General features: G+C 43.8%; 1 protein-coding gene across 1 annotated transcript in view; it reads right to left on the bottom strand.

Annotated features, from left to right (window-relative positions):
• Positions 1-14,837, bottom strand: part of cramp1 (cramped chromatin regulator homolog 1) — a 60,405-nt gene that overhangs the window by 24,607 nt on the left and 20,961 nt on the right. Inside the window, exons 4-13 of the mRNA XM_045716043.1 lie at positions 10,733-10,886; positions 10,204-10,287; positions 9,850-9,898; positions 8,320-8,405; positions 7,943-8,066; positions 2,945-3,026; positions 2,358-2,687; positions 1,527-2,186; positions 884-1,058; positions 518-681 (exon numbers count right to left, since the gene is read on the bottom strand). Of these exons, the coding sequence (XP_045571999.1) occupies positions 518-681; positions 884-1,058; positions 1,527-2,186; positions 2,358-2,687; positions 2,945-3,026; positions 7,943-8,066; positions 8,320-8,405; positions 9,850-9,898; positions 10,204-10,287; positions 10,733-10,886 (1,908 nt within the window). The remainder of the gene's footprint in view (positions 1-517; positions 682-883; positions 1,059-1,526; positions 2,187-2,357; positions 2,688-2,944; positions 3,027-7,942; positions 8,067-8,319; positions 8,406-9,849; positions 9,899-10,203; positions 10,288-10,732; positions 10,887-14,837) is intronic.

The following is a 14,837-nucleotide window of genomic DNA, read 5'->3' as shown; positions in this document are numbered from 1 at the left end:
TCAGTTAAGAACAAATTCTTATTTTCAATGACGGCCTAGGAACAGTGGGTTAACTGGCTTGTTCAGGGGCAGAACGACAGATTTGTACCTTGTCAGCTCGGGGATTCGAACTTGCAACCTTTCGGTTACTAGTCCAACGCTCTAACCACTAGGCTACGCTGCCGCCCCAAGGATTAAGGTATTTCTGTTTTTTTTTTTTTTAATACATTTGCAAGAATTTCCAAAAGCCTGTTTTTGCTTTGTCATTATGGGGTATTGTGTGTAGATTGACGAAAAATATATATTTTTTATGTTTTCCATTTTAGAATAAGGCTGTAACATAATTTGGAAAAAGTCAAGGGGTCTGAATACTTTCCGAATGCACGGTATATCGAAAAATCACCAAAAAAGTGACGAGTTTGCATCCCTGAAGAGGGAAAATAAAATGATTGGAAGGGATGAAGAGATATTGATAGAGTCCAGCTAGTTTATTTTTCTGAGACAGACAAAATATGGAGAGTATGCAAAATGTCCTTACGCTGATGGAGTCAAGCTGTTGTCGGAAGGCGAGCTCGGCCTCCTTGTTGGGAGAGAACATGCGGGAGTGTCGGGAGCTGTTGGGGGGCAGGGTGGTGGGAACGGCAAACACCCCACCATCTGAGTCCCCCCCGGGCACTAGCAGAGACCGCGGGAGGTTACGACCTGAGGGGTTCAAAGCCAAGGTTACAGTTAATTAGTATTGCTGTACATGAGATGTCATAGAAAGATCGAGGTAAAAGACAAACACTACTTCAAGAATTGGTCCTCTGACCTAAAACTTTGGAGTTACTGGAGAAGATTCGATAAGTGTGTGTTGTGTGTGTGCGCGCACGCATTTGCTTGTGAGAGGAGTTTGGTAAGCTACCGGAGGATCCAGTGTTTGGTAACATCAGCTTTGTCGCTCGGACCCCCAGGGGCTGCGGTCGTCCACAGTTGGGGCTTCGTACCCCCACAGCCGGGGCCTTGCCTGGGGGGGTGAGGGACTGTTCCTCCTGGGATGGCTTTACCGGAGACGTGGCTGTGGAGCACAGCTCTGGGGCCTGAAGGAGAGGAAAGGAGATGGGAGAGAGCATTAGAAGAAAACAAAATGACTTAAGGATATTAAATCGCATAATCTGTTTACAAAGTCTCCTACAAAGTGTCTGCATTCCGATTCTCTACCCTTCTCCAGAAGTGTGCACTCGTTCCCTCCCCCTCATGCATTTAAATGTTTGGTGTAAGCACGGCTAGAGGGTGGTTCCACCATAATCCTCACACCAACGACTTGGATGTCGATTATGGCAGCCCCCCATACCTCTCTGATTCAGATGGGTTGGGTTAAATGAGAAAGACATTTCAGTTGAATGCATTCAGTTGTACAACTGACTAGGTATCCCCTTTTCCCTTTCCATTTGATTACTTTTAAATCCATGAGGGAGAGTGCAGGAGTGCACACTTCGGACGAAGTGTAGAGAATTCGAATGTGGCCAGTGGCTATGAAGAATGCCTCACTAGGCGTGTTGACTCACAGGTTTGGGGTTGACCTCTGATGACACCAGCCGGAGCAGACAGCGCAGGACGCGGTGGGTGGAGGGTGGGGGCAGGGGGCATGGTGACTGTAGTTGTGGGAATGTCTGCCCTGGTCCCTGTAGCCCCTCGTCCCCCAGCTCCGGGACTGCAACAGCAGCCGGCTGCCACTCGTACTCCAGCTGCAGTTTCCCAGGTTTCCCCAGCATCAGGTACAGCTCTGCCAGAGTGACGTTGCTGTCTGACCCCCGCGAGCTCCAGCCCTCATGACAGATCTGCTGGGCCGACCGACCGCAGGACACCGGGGTTGGTGTGCTGCCTCCTCCTCCACCACCAACCCCACCAGACTCTTCCTTTCCTGGGGCTGCTGCGCACCCCTGCCCCTGGTCTGGAGGGACGTCCTCCTCCTGTCGCGGTGCCGGTGGAGGTGTGGTGGGAACCAGTGGGTCCAACAGGGGGAGGGAGTTCCTCTCTGGAGAGGCACTGTCACTGCCGTTAACCCCTGTGGTCCGCTCTTCAAACCTGTACGGAACAGTTGCAGAGCAAGAACTGCCCCCCTGGTCCTGAGAATTGGAGTCCCCATCTCCTCCCTTGGCCCCCAAGGCCTCCCCTACCCCTGGTCCTCCCCCCCAGCCCCTTCTCCCGTTCCACCTGCCCCGCGGCTACACCACCCTCCTGTTTCTGAGTCATAGACAACAGCAGCGTAGACAAAGGAGGAGGAAGTGGAGGTACAGGAGGAGATGTTATCTGGTTCAGATTCTTGTGCTCTGGCCCTGCTCCTCCTCCCGACGTTCCTCCTTCAGGTGTGGATATGGGGGTCTCTACCCCTACACGTCGAGCATCCCCACCACTACGTCCAGGTTTGGCCACGCCCCCCCCCGGGGTTGGAGGAGGAGCGGGGCCCCCTGGATGCCCAGAATCTGGGCGGTGGGGATCAGCTCCTTGGGGCCGGGCCGGGGCTTGCCACTCTCCTGCCAGTGGACAGTGCAGGAGGCCTTGGAGTGGACCACACGGGCTACACTGGGCAGGGGGGTCAAGGTGCTAGTCTCAGCTGGGTATAGGAACAGGTCCTCCTTGTCTGCTCTACAGGGGAGAGCAGGGCTGCCGCTACCACTGTGCTGCTGGGTTCCCCCTAATGCCTCGCGCTCCTGCAGGCTCTTCAGCTGAACACAGTACGGTCAAGGAGGGTCAGCAGAGATGTCAAACAAAAACAAGAATTGAGCATCAACTTGGCTAAATATTATCTGTTGATCTCTTGAAGTACTATGGATCAGCTCATTTGAGACTTTTTACCAGCTAGTTGTCTGGTGCTAATTTCATGTGATTCTATACTCGACCAGATAAAAAAAATAATCAGTTAGGTTGTGGTCTAAGTGCTATAAGATGGCCATTACATAACTGTTGTGATGTGGAAGGATACGATGCGCTGGTCCTGGACGGCCCACTTCTGTTTCAGGAACTCAATAAGGCTGGACACCTTCCGATGCAGCTCCACCACCATCCTACATCACCACACAGAACAACAATGTTAGAAAATACTTAATTTCTCAGCAAAGACAGCTCCTGTAGACAACACACACCTCAAAACACTGACAGGGCATGTTCAGCAGGACACAACCTAGCAAAACTCAATATGATAATGACAATATGCTTCATGTAATGGCTGCTATGTTTAGGGATCCAAACAATCAGGGTTGGGTGTCCCAAAATCATAAAGATTGTTATGCCCATCTTGATTTTTTTTTTTTAAATCTATTATTTATTCAAGGAAAACCCAATTGAGACCAGGCTCTCATTAGCAAGGGTGCCCTGATCAGTAATACAACAATCAAATAGGAAAAAGCAATCAATACAAATGTAAAATAAAAATATAGCACAACACAAAATTTGGGAAAAAGATACATTTAGCGCTGTCACGGTAACTGTATTACAGCCACACCAGCGGTCACGGGTCATGACCGCAGTCAAATTCCATGTGACCGTTTAGTCACGGTAATAGGGTTCTCCAAGCTCTGATGCTGCATTAGTAGCCTACCAAACTTGCTAACTGCCTGGCATTCAGCACAGTTGTCCCTCTAATCACTCTGACATCAATGCAAAATCTTATCGAAAATTTTAGCAAATCACTTAAGTCTATGCTCAAGTAAAAGTGTTTTGACACAATTTCAGCACCTTGTATCCTTAAAAAGTAATTTCATACTTCATAATTTTCAATAAATTAAAATGAAGTAAGAAACCGACGTTCTCTCACTCAAAAAAGCATGGTCATCACGTGTACCTATCCAACGTGTACCTAACCATAAACATCAATGCCTTCCTTAAAATCAATACACAAGTACATATTTTAAATCTGCATATTTAGTTAATATTGCCTGCTAACAGGAATTTCTTTTAACTAGGGAAAATGTGTCACTTCTCTTGCAACAGAGTCAGGGTATATGCAGCAGTTTGGGCCACCTGGCTCGTTGCGAACTAATTTGCCTGAATTTTACGTAATTATGACATAACATTGAAGGCTGTGCAATGTAACAGGAATATTTAGACTTATGGACGCCACCCGTTAGATAAAATACGGAACGGTTCCGTATTACACTGAAAGAATAAACGTGATAGTTTCCGGATTCTACCATATTAATGACCTAAGGCTCGTATTTCTGTGTGTTATTATGTTATAATAAAGTCTATGATTTGATAGAGCAGTCTGACAGAGCGATGGTAGGCAGCAGCAGGCTCGTAAGCATTCATTCAAACAGCACTTTCGTGCGTTTTGCCAGCAGCTCTTTGCAATGCTTCAAGCATTGCGCTGTTTATGACTTCAAGCCTATCAACTCCTGAGATTAGGCTGGTGTAACCCATGTGAAATGGCTAGCTAGTTAGCGGGTGCGCACTAATAGCGTTTCAAACATCACTTGCTTTGCATGGGTAACGCTGCTTCGAGGGTGGCTGTTGTCGATGTGTTCCTGGATCGAGCCCAGGTAGGAGCGAGGAGAGGGACGGAAGCTATACTGTTACACTGGCAATACTAAAGTGCCTATAAGAACATCCAATAGTCAAAGGTATATGAAATACAAATCGTAGAGAGAAATAGTCCTATAATTCCTATAATAACTACAACCTAAAACTTCTTACCTGGGAATATTGAAGACTCATGTTAAAAGGAACCACCAGCTTTCATATGTTCTCATGTTCTGAGCAAGGAACTTAAACGTCAGCTTGCTTACATGGCACATATTGCACTTTTACTTTCTTCTCCAACACTTTGTTTTTGCATTATTTAAACCAAATTGAACATGTTTCATTATTTATTTGAGGCTAAATTGATCTTATTGATGTATTATATTAAGTTAAAATAAGTGTTCATTCAATATTGTTGTAATTGTCATTATTACAAATAAATAAAAACAAATCGGCATCGGCTTTTTTTGGTCCTCCAATAATCGGTATCGGCGTTGAAAAATCATAATCGGTCGACCTCTAGTTTGTGTCACAATCTAAGTGGACAAAACTTAAAATTAAGAATATTAATCCGCTTCACAACAGGTGTTTAGCCTAACTGGCATACATACACGCAGCACGTGAGTTTCAAGTTTGGGGAAGATAATATATATATATTTTGAAATCACCTTTATGCATGTAATGCTTTTATTATCGCATTTGTGGTGATTTTTGAGAATGCCGGTTTCCCGCTAATTGATTGCATTTTGGAACATTCACGCTTATAGCCTACTGCCATGTGCACATTGCTGCACTTATGTCAAGAAATAGCCTAATAGTTTATCAACATTTTAAGCTAAATGTTCTGATCTGTTGCGTCAGCCTCATTGCTTTTTTGAAGCTAGTGGTTGTATTAACTTGGGATCTATCGCATCCCACAACTGTCCCAGATTATGTTTGAAATATTTACTAAATCGCACAGAATAGGTAAACTTTTGTACTATGGGGGATAGTAGATTGACATAGGCTAGTCCTTTTGCTGTTCATTAGGCCTACTCATGTTGGCTGACGAAAAGTAATGTGGACAGTTCTTCAACATGCGCTTCGGAATTCGATAAGGACGCGCGCAGTTGCGTCCCCGACGTGTCGGTCTTCACTTGTAGCCTGTGAGAAGGACCCGATCACGTGACTGGCATTGGCTAATAAGAATTCAGATATCTGAGAGGTGCTTCGGAAGCAACGAAGCCGGGAGAATAGAATTATAATTATTATTTTCAGGCCAAGGGCACAAAGACCACCGGCCAAAAAAGGTATGTATTTTTTTTTAGGGGGCATTACGGCCACAAAAAGGGGATGCCGCTGGGAAATTTGAGTCATTATCAAGTGTTTGTCAAATTGCGAATGAGACTGATCAGGCGTATTCAGCTGGCACAAAAAAACAATGCAGAGCTCATGCCTTTCATGCTATTCTTTTCCCCAAATCATTAGTGGCATCATGCAGCCTTAGAATGTATTAACCTGTTAGGGCTAGGGGGCAGTATTGACACGGCCGGATAAAAAACGTACCCGATTTAATCTGGTTACTACCCCTGCCCAGTAACTAGAATATGCATATAATTATTGGCTTTGGATAGAAAACACCCTAAAGTGTCTAAAACTGTTTGAATGGTATCTGTGAGTATAACAGAACTCATATGGCAGGCAAAAACCTGAGAGGATTCCTTACAGGAAGTGCCCTCTCTGACAAGATCTTGTTCTTCTTGTCTCTGTTTATTGAAGACTGAGGATCTTTGCTGTAACGTGACACTTCCTACAGCTCCCATAGGCTCTCAGAGCCCGGGAAAAAGCTGAATGATATCGAGGCAGCCCCAGTCTGAAACACATTATCGCGTTTGGATAGTGGCCAGTCAGAGTACTCAGACTCAGGCTCGTGCATGAGGGCACGAGATGTTTTTATTTTCTCTCTCTTTGTACGTATACACGCTTTCCCGGTCGGAATATTATCGCTTTTTTACGAGAAAAATTGCATAAAAATTGATTTTAAAACAGCGGTTGACATGCTTCGAAGTACGGTACTGGAATATTTAGAAATATTTTGTCACGAAATGCGCGTCACCCTTATTTACCCTTTCGGATAGTGTCTTGAACGCACGAACAAAACGGCGGTATTTGGATATAACAATGGATTATTTGGGACCAAACCAACATTTATTATTGAAGTAGAAGTCCTGGGAGTGCATTCTGACGAAGAACAGCAAAGGTAATAACATTTTTCTTATAGTAAATCTGACTTTGGTGAGTGCTAAACTTGCTGGGTGTCTAAATAGCTAGCCCTGTGATGCCGGGCTATCTACTTAGAATATTGCAAAATGTGCTTTCACAGAAAAGCTATTTTAAAATCGGATATATCGAGTGCATAGAGGAGTTCTGTATCTATAATTCTTCAAATAATTATGTTTTTTGTGAATGTTTATCGTGAGTAATTTAGTAAATTCACCGGCAGTGTTCGGTGGGAATGCTAGTCACATGCTAATGTAAAAAGCTGTTTTTTGATATAAATATGAACTTGATTGAACAAAACATGCATGTATTGTATAACATAATGTCCTAAGTGTGTCATCTGATGAAGATCAAAGGTTAGTGTGCTGCATTTAGCTGTGGTTTGGGTTTTTGTGACATTATATGCTAGCTTGAAAAATGGGTGTCATTATTTCTGGCTGGGTACTCTGCTGACATAATCTAATGTTTTGCTTTCGTTGTAAAGCCTTTTTGAAATCGGACAGTGTGGTTAGATTAACGAGAGTCTTGTCTTTAAAATGGTGTAAAATAGTCGTATTTTTGAGGTATTTGAATATCGCGCCACGGGATTACACTGGCTGTTGAGTAGGTGGGACGCTAGCCCATAGAGGTTAAAAATCAGAACATATAGCAGGACTTGTTTCTTTGTTAACAGCTCAACACAATAGCTGCATGTACACACCCTCATATTGTTTGGAGAAAATATCCTTTTGATTTATTCAGCTACGTTAAACTGTACTCTTCATACTATAAAACAAAACGCCATGGATTTCATCAGTATGCTTCTTCAACGTTAAGTGTTTATCAATCCAAATGTCCAGACATTTATAGGCGGAAACCCGATCTATGGGAGAAACACTCAATGAATAAATATGTAGTCCATCTGAAAGAATTAGAGAACATGCATTTAGTCTAGCCCGCATAAGTTCTAAACCAACCAGTGCTTGTTGTAAGGCAACAAAGTCAGATTGCAGCTCAACACAACATCTACAGTTGGGGCAACAGCATGCATAACAGCATCGTCTGCATACAGATTAATATCACACGTTTCAACACAGTTTTATTTATATAAATATTAAAAGAGAACTGGTCCCAATACTGACCCTGCGGTACACCTTTCGTATACAGGAAGATAGACAAAAAAAATCTTCAGAAATGATAGTCTTTATAGTCAGTTGACACTGACCTGAGGCGGGGATTATGGGCAAGACTCTGGACACGGGCCCAGGAGTGGTTGCTACGCGGCTGCAGCTCCACGGCGACCTTCAGAGGTAGACGCACAGGCTTCTGGTCTTCTTCATCACTCACTCCTGAGAGAGAGTGAGTGAGGGAGGTGTAAAGGAAAGAGGGATAACATTTGTTCTCTCCAGTCCTAAGATGATCAGCATCATCATCACCACCACTTACTCTCCCCTACTCATACCGCCCCCTTCCCGAGTATTGCCATGGAAATCCATCCCCTCCTGCCCACATGCATGACTCAACGTCCCCATTCATACACTTCCTCCCTCTTCCTGCTGTGTGAGTGTCTGTTAATGTGTGTTTGTGCGTGTGTCCACTCACCATCTGGGTCACATAGCCTCTTGAGCGCACGGCACATGGGAGCTTTGATGCGCAGGTTCCTGCCTTTAGAACGCACCGTGGTGGCCCTGGGAGAATAGAGCAGAAACATGAGATAATTGCAAAAAACAAACTACACCAAAAATGACAATTGCACAATATCAACTATCTACACTGAACAAAAACTCTAAATGTGAAGTGTTGATAATCCAGCCACCTGACAGGTGTGAAATATCAAGAAGCTGATAAAACAGCATGATCATTACACAGGTGCACCTTGTGCTGGGGAAAATAAAAGGCCACTAAAATGTCCAGTTCAGTCACAACAAAATGCCACAGATGTCTCAAGTTTTGAGGGAGTGTTCAGTTGGCATGCTGACTGCAGGAATGTCCACCAGAGTGGTTGCCAGAAACGTTAATGTTCATTTCTTTACCATAAGCTGCCTCCATCATTTTAGAGAATTTGACAGTAAGGAAGTCAGTTAATTTAAAGAAAGAAATGAGGCCCTAATCTATAGATTTCACATGACTGGGCATAGGCCCACCCACTTGGGAGCCAGGCCCAGCCAATCAGAATTATTTTATTTTTTCTTTTCACAAAAGGCCTTTATTACAGACAGAAATACTCCTCAATTTCATCAGCTGTCCTGTTGGCAGGTCTCAGACGATCACGCAAGTGAAGAAGCAGCATGTAGAGGTTCTGGGCTGTCCTGATTACATGTAGTCTGCCGTTGTGAGGCCGGTTGGACATACTGCCAAATTCAATAAAAAGAAGTTGGAGGCGACTTATGGTAGAAAAATGAACATTCAATTCTCTGCCAACAGCTCTAATGAACATTCCTGCAGTTAGCATGCCAATTGCAAGCTCCCTCAACTTCCGACAGTGAGTCACGTGGCCGTGGTTTGCTATATAAAGCAGCCAGACAGGCATCAAGTTACTGTTTGAACATTAGAATGGGCAAAGTGAGTGACAGAAGCGATTGAGCGTGGTATGATCGTCTGTGCCAGGCACGCCGGATCCACTATCTCAGAAACGTCAGCACTCAATGGCTTTTCATGAACGACAGTTTCCAGGGTTTCCTGAGAATGGTGCGACAAAAAACATTGACAGTGCCAGTCCCGATTCACGATTATTGTTGCGTCATGCTGATGGCACAGTAAGGATTGGGCGTAAGCAGCACGAGTCCATGGACCCATCCTTCCTGGTGTCAACAATACAGACTGGTGGCGGCAATGTAACGCCGTCCAATTTGCCGCAACTGCGCGATGCCATCGCTTGAAAACAGACCAACATCCCTGTGGAAAATGTCCGACTTGTAGAACCCATGCCCCGAAGAATTCAGGCTATTCTAGAGGCAAAGGGGGTACCGACCAGGTACTAGATGGGTGTACATAATAAACGGGTGTATATAATGGTTTATTTCAAATGTATAAACAAATCAACTACTTATAACCCTAAAGTCTTGGAGAAAAGAGGTGGTATATTTCAAAAAGCTGTGGTTACATTGATATCATTTTTGGTCTCAGTCTTACCCCTGTTGGATGAGCTCGTTAAGCTTGGCCACGTTCTTATCGTCCATCACTATGAAGAACAACAGAGTTAGAAAAGCTAGAGTGCGTACCTCCGTGCTCTTGCTTTGTGAAGACAACACAAACATTAACATATCTGCAATGTCCTCCAACAGGAGGTAGAAAAGCCATCTTTGGATACAAGATTAACACAGACATAGTAACATTAACGCCACACTTAACTGTCCCTCATGACCCCAGCCCTGTCCAGCGCAACACTTAAATCAGCCCCAGAAACAGAGCCAGACTGAGGCCAGTGTCACAAACACACCATCCAAGACAGACAGATACAGCCCCCCCACCCCCTGCTTGACTTACATCCTCCAACCTTCTTCCTGAGTTCAGCGTAGCAGATTAGACCATAGAGCTCCTGAGAAGACTTCTTCAGCACACGGGAGTACACTGTGGGACAGGAGGAACTGGGCATGTTATGGGATAAAAGTGAAAAGAAAACAACTGCAGCACACCAGTGATCTTGGGTACTCCACAACCAATTTAAAGACAGGTCTCACACTGATAGTAAGATCAAAAGACAGTTTCTCTCTTGCACATTTAATGAGTCGCTTGCAGGTGTGTGTGTGTCAAACATAACAGGATTCAAAAGAAGAAATGAACGCAGATTGCAACCAAACTGCTTTTTATGAAGACCAGTTGGCATTCGCAAGTGAAACTTTGCATACAGGTCGCAGGCAAAGTTTCACACTGATTTTGAAGGTCAATGTTTTAGTCAACAAACCGAAACACGGGCATAAAAAAAAAGAAAATGAGACTAAACAAGCAAGAGGTGAGTGGAGATTTCTATGAGAAATAACGAAAGAGAGCGAAACAGAGAGACAAGCTAGCTTACCATTGGCGAAGTCGATGTGCTTGGAGATCTTGTGCCAGGTGCGGTAGTAGAAGTGTCGGACTTGCTCTTTGTTCTTCACCATGCTGGCTGGCTTCCCCTTCTTCTTATGCTTCAAAGCTATGTTCGTCTGGATCGCCTCAAAGTCTTTCCCATGCTACAGAGAGCGAGAGAAACCATTAGAGATATGGAAGTTGTGTTGGAGTAGGGGGCACTCTTCCCTCTGGTCTACGGGAGAACCCAGGATGTAGAGTGCAGTCTCGGTGGTCATTAAAAACCCTATGGCACTTACTGTAAGAGCCTGGTGTCCTGGCTAAATTCCCAACCTGGCCCCTTTCAAATCATGGCCACCTAATCATCCAATTGATTTCCAATTGGCATGCAACACTCCTAACCTTTCCACCATAATAACTGATTTGTGGTGAGTGTTCTGGCACAAAATGGTTGCAGTGCTACATGAGTGGTGGAAGAGGTGTTTTCCCCCCTTACAATGTAAAGCACTGAGCACCCACTGTAGGTGGAAAGTTGCTTTAAAAATGCAATAGATTTTTTTTTCTTCGCAAGCCCCACTAATAATAGAGTCCCCACTTTAAATCTCCAACAAACTTCGACTTATAAGACTTGCGACAGCAGCCACACTAGATATTGTAAGAATTATTTTGGACTTATAGTTGTTATATATTTTTTTTTACAAAGCTACTCCTCTTACATTGTTTAAGGTAGAAATGCTGTTCAAACATTAAAACGTGTAGACAGATCAAATAGTTTTTGAGCATTTAAAAAAATATTAAACTGCCATTCTTTTGTCCTCCATCCACGTACGGGAATTTCTCTGCATTCTGAAGGTTCCATTGTGATCGTCACTCCAAACATTGCTTACAGTGAATAGAATGCAATGTAACTCGACACAAAAATCAACTACTTTGACCATTTTCCCAACAACTAAGACAAAAAGCTTCCTCTCCTCTGCTGTTCAAATCTTAAAATCAGAACAGAATTACCTGCTACCGATCAAATTAACAGCTGTTTAAAGGGACACTTCGGGATTTTGGCAATGAGGCCCTCATTCTACTTCTCCAGAGTCGGATGAACTTGCGGATACCATTTGTATGTCTCTGCGTGCAGTTTGACTTTAGCGTTTGCATTTAGCCTGCATGTCATGGAACTTCTGAAAGCACAGACACATCCTGCAAAGAGCACCGAACACTGAAAGGAGGTTTCTATACATCTCCCACTCTTTGCCCTGCATCCACTCCGGATGCACACCCTCACAACTGGCCTTCAAACAAGTTACAACTCTGTCCACACGCACTGGTAGGACACTCTTGGCTCCCCGCCACTGTAGCCACATCAAAGTGAATCCACAAGCTGCATTTTGAATGCCTTCAGGGACCAGCACCTGCGGATTAGCATAGAAAAATCCCCATAAAAATCTGTAGGTTTAAAGGTAGAGACATCGGAATTGTTTTGCATTGGATGTCTCAAATCCTCCGCATCCGTCGATGTCGCACTTCCGCATCTGCGGTGAAAGGTAAGAGCGGTGTACATCAGACCATGAGACATCCCAAAAACCGGTCTTCTCACAAAATAGTCTGCAGCGTCCAAACGGTTATGACCCCTCTATGGAAAGACGAGACTCTCAAACACGTAAATGTCGGTTGTTTTGCTCTAGGAAGCCCACAGGCCTCACAAGAAACGAATGAAGGTCCACCGGTACGAGATGAAAAAATAAAATAAAATAAATGAAATGAAGTACAGTACCAGTCAAAAGTTTGGACACACCTACTCATTCAAGGGTTTTTATTTGTACCATTTTCTACAATGTAGAATAATAGTGAAGTCAAAACCATAAAATAACATGGAATCAGGTAGTAACCACAACAACAAAAAAATCCAAATATATTTTATATAAAATTCCTTATTAAAAGTCAATTTGTGGAATTTATTTCCTTCTTAATGTGTTTGAGTCAATCAGTTGTGGTTGTGACATGGTAGGTGTGGTACACAGAACATAGCCCTATTTAGTAAAAGACCAAGTCCATATTATGGCAAGAACAGCTCAAATGAGCAAGGAGAAACGAAAGTCCATCATTGCTTTGAAAGTTCCTTCAAGGTGCAGTCGCAAAAACCATCAAGTGCCATGATGAAACTGGCACTCATGATGACTGCCACAGGAAAGGAAGACCCAGAAGTACCTCTGCTGTAGATAAGTTCAATAGAGTTAACTGGACCTCAGATTGCAGCCCAAATAAATGCTTCACAGAGTTCAAGTAACAGACATCTGAACATCAATAGTTCAGAGGAGACCGAGTGAATCAGGCCTTCATGGTCGAACTGCTGTAAAGAAACTACTATTTAATAACACCACCAATAAGAAGTGACTCGGGCCAAGAAACACGAGCAATGGACATTAGATTGATGGAAATATGGAGTGCTGCATCAGATGACCTGGCCTCCACAATAAGGCTGGGGCAATATAAATTTAAATAATATAATTTTTATTCGATAACGATAATTCTCATGATATTAATCAAATAATGTTTACAAGGGTCATTTCTGCATCAGAATAAGAATGCCCGAACAAACCAAAGGCTTCAATGTTGCTTATTTTATTTCACATTTATTTAACCAGGTAGGCCAGTTGATAACAAGTTCTCATTTACAACTGCAACCTGGCCAAGATAAAGCATAGCAGTGCGCCAAAAACAACAGTTAAACAAACAAATGTACAGTTAATAACACAATAGAAAAATAGAAAGATCTACGTAGAGCGTGTGCAAATGTAGAAGAGCAGGGAGTTAGGCAATAAATAGACCACAGAGGTGAAAATAATTACAATTTAGCATTAACACTGGAGTGATAGATGTGCAGATGATGATGTGCAAGTAGAGATACAGGGGTGCAAGAGGGCAAGTAATAATATGGGGAGGAGGTAGTTGGGTGTGCTATTTACAGATTGGCTGTGTACAGGTAAGCTGCTCTGACAGCTGATGCTTAAAGTAAGTGAGGGAGATATGACTCTCCAACTTCAGTGATTTTTGCAAATAGTTCCTGTCATTGGCAACAGAGAACTGGAAAAAAAGGCGGCCAAAGGAAGTGTTGGCTTTGGGGATGACCAGTGCAATATACCTGCACACGTGTTTCTATGGTGACCAGTGAGCTGAAAAGTCTTTGCTAGGTAAAGCCCCGCCTTATAGATGACCTGGAGCCAGTGGATTTGGCGACGAATATAAGTGAGGGCCAGCAAACGAGAGCATAGAGGTCGCAGTGGTGGGTAGTATATCGGGCTTTGGTGGCAAAATGGATGGAACTGTGATAGCAAATTGGATGCAGTCTGAGTAGAGTGTTGGAGGCTATTTTGTAAATGACATCGCCGAAGGATCAGTTGGAGAGTCAGTTTTACGAAGGTATGTTTAGCAGCGTGAGTGAAAGAGGCTTTGTTGCAAAATAGGAAGCTGATTCTAGATTTAATTTTGGATTGGAGAAGCTTGATGTGTGTCTGGAAGGAGAGTTTACAGTCTAACGTGACACCTAGGTATTTGTAGTTGTCCACATACACTGCTCAAAAAAATAAAGGGAACACTAAAATAACACATCCTAGATCTGAATGAAATAATCTTATTAATTACTTTTTTCTTTACATAGTTGAATGTGCTGACAACAAAATCACAAAAATAATCAATGGAAATCCAATTTATCAACCCATGGAGGTCTGGATTTGGAGTCACACTCAAAATTAAAGTGGAAAACCACACTACAGGCTGATCAAACTTTGATGTAATGTCCTTAAAACAAGTCAAAATGAGGCTCAGTAGTGTGTGTGGCCTCCACGTGCCTGTATGACCTCCCTACAACGCCTGGGCATGCTCCTGATGAGGTGGTGGATGGTCTCCTGAGGGATCTCCTCCCAGACCTGGACTAAAGCATCCGCCAACTCCTGGACAGTCTGTGGTGCAACGTGGCGTTGGTGGATGGAGCGAGACATGATGTCCCAGATGGGCTCAATTGGATTCAGGTCTGGGGAACGGGCGGGCCAGTCCATAGCATCAATGCCTTCCTCTTGCAGGAACTGCTGACACACTCCAGCCACATGAGGTCTAGCATTGTC

Source organism: Salmo salar, chromosome ssa03 (genome assembly GCF_905237065.1).
Source record: "Salmo salar chromosome ssa03, Ssal_v3.1, whole genome shotgun sequence".
NCBI lineage: Eukaryota > Metazoa > Chordata > Actinopteri > Salmoniformes > Salmonidae > Salmo > Salmo salar.
The sequence above is the reverse complement of the archived record's forward strand: the minus strand, read 5'-3'. Positions and strand labels throughout refer to the sequence as shown.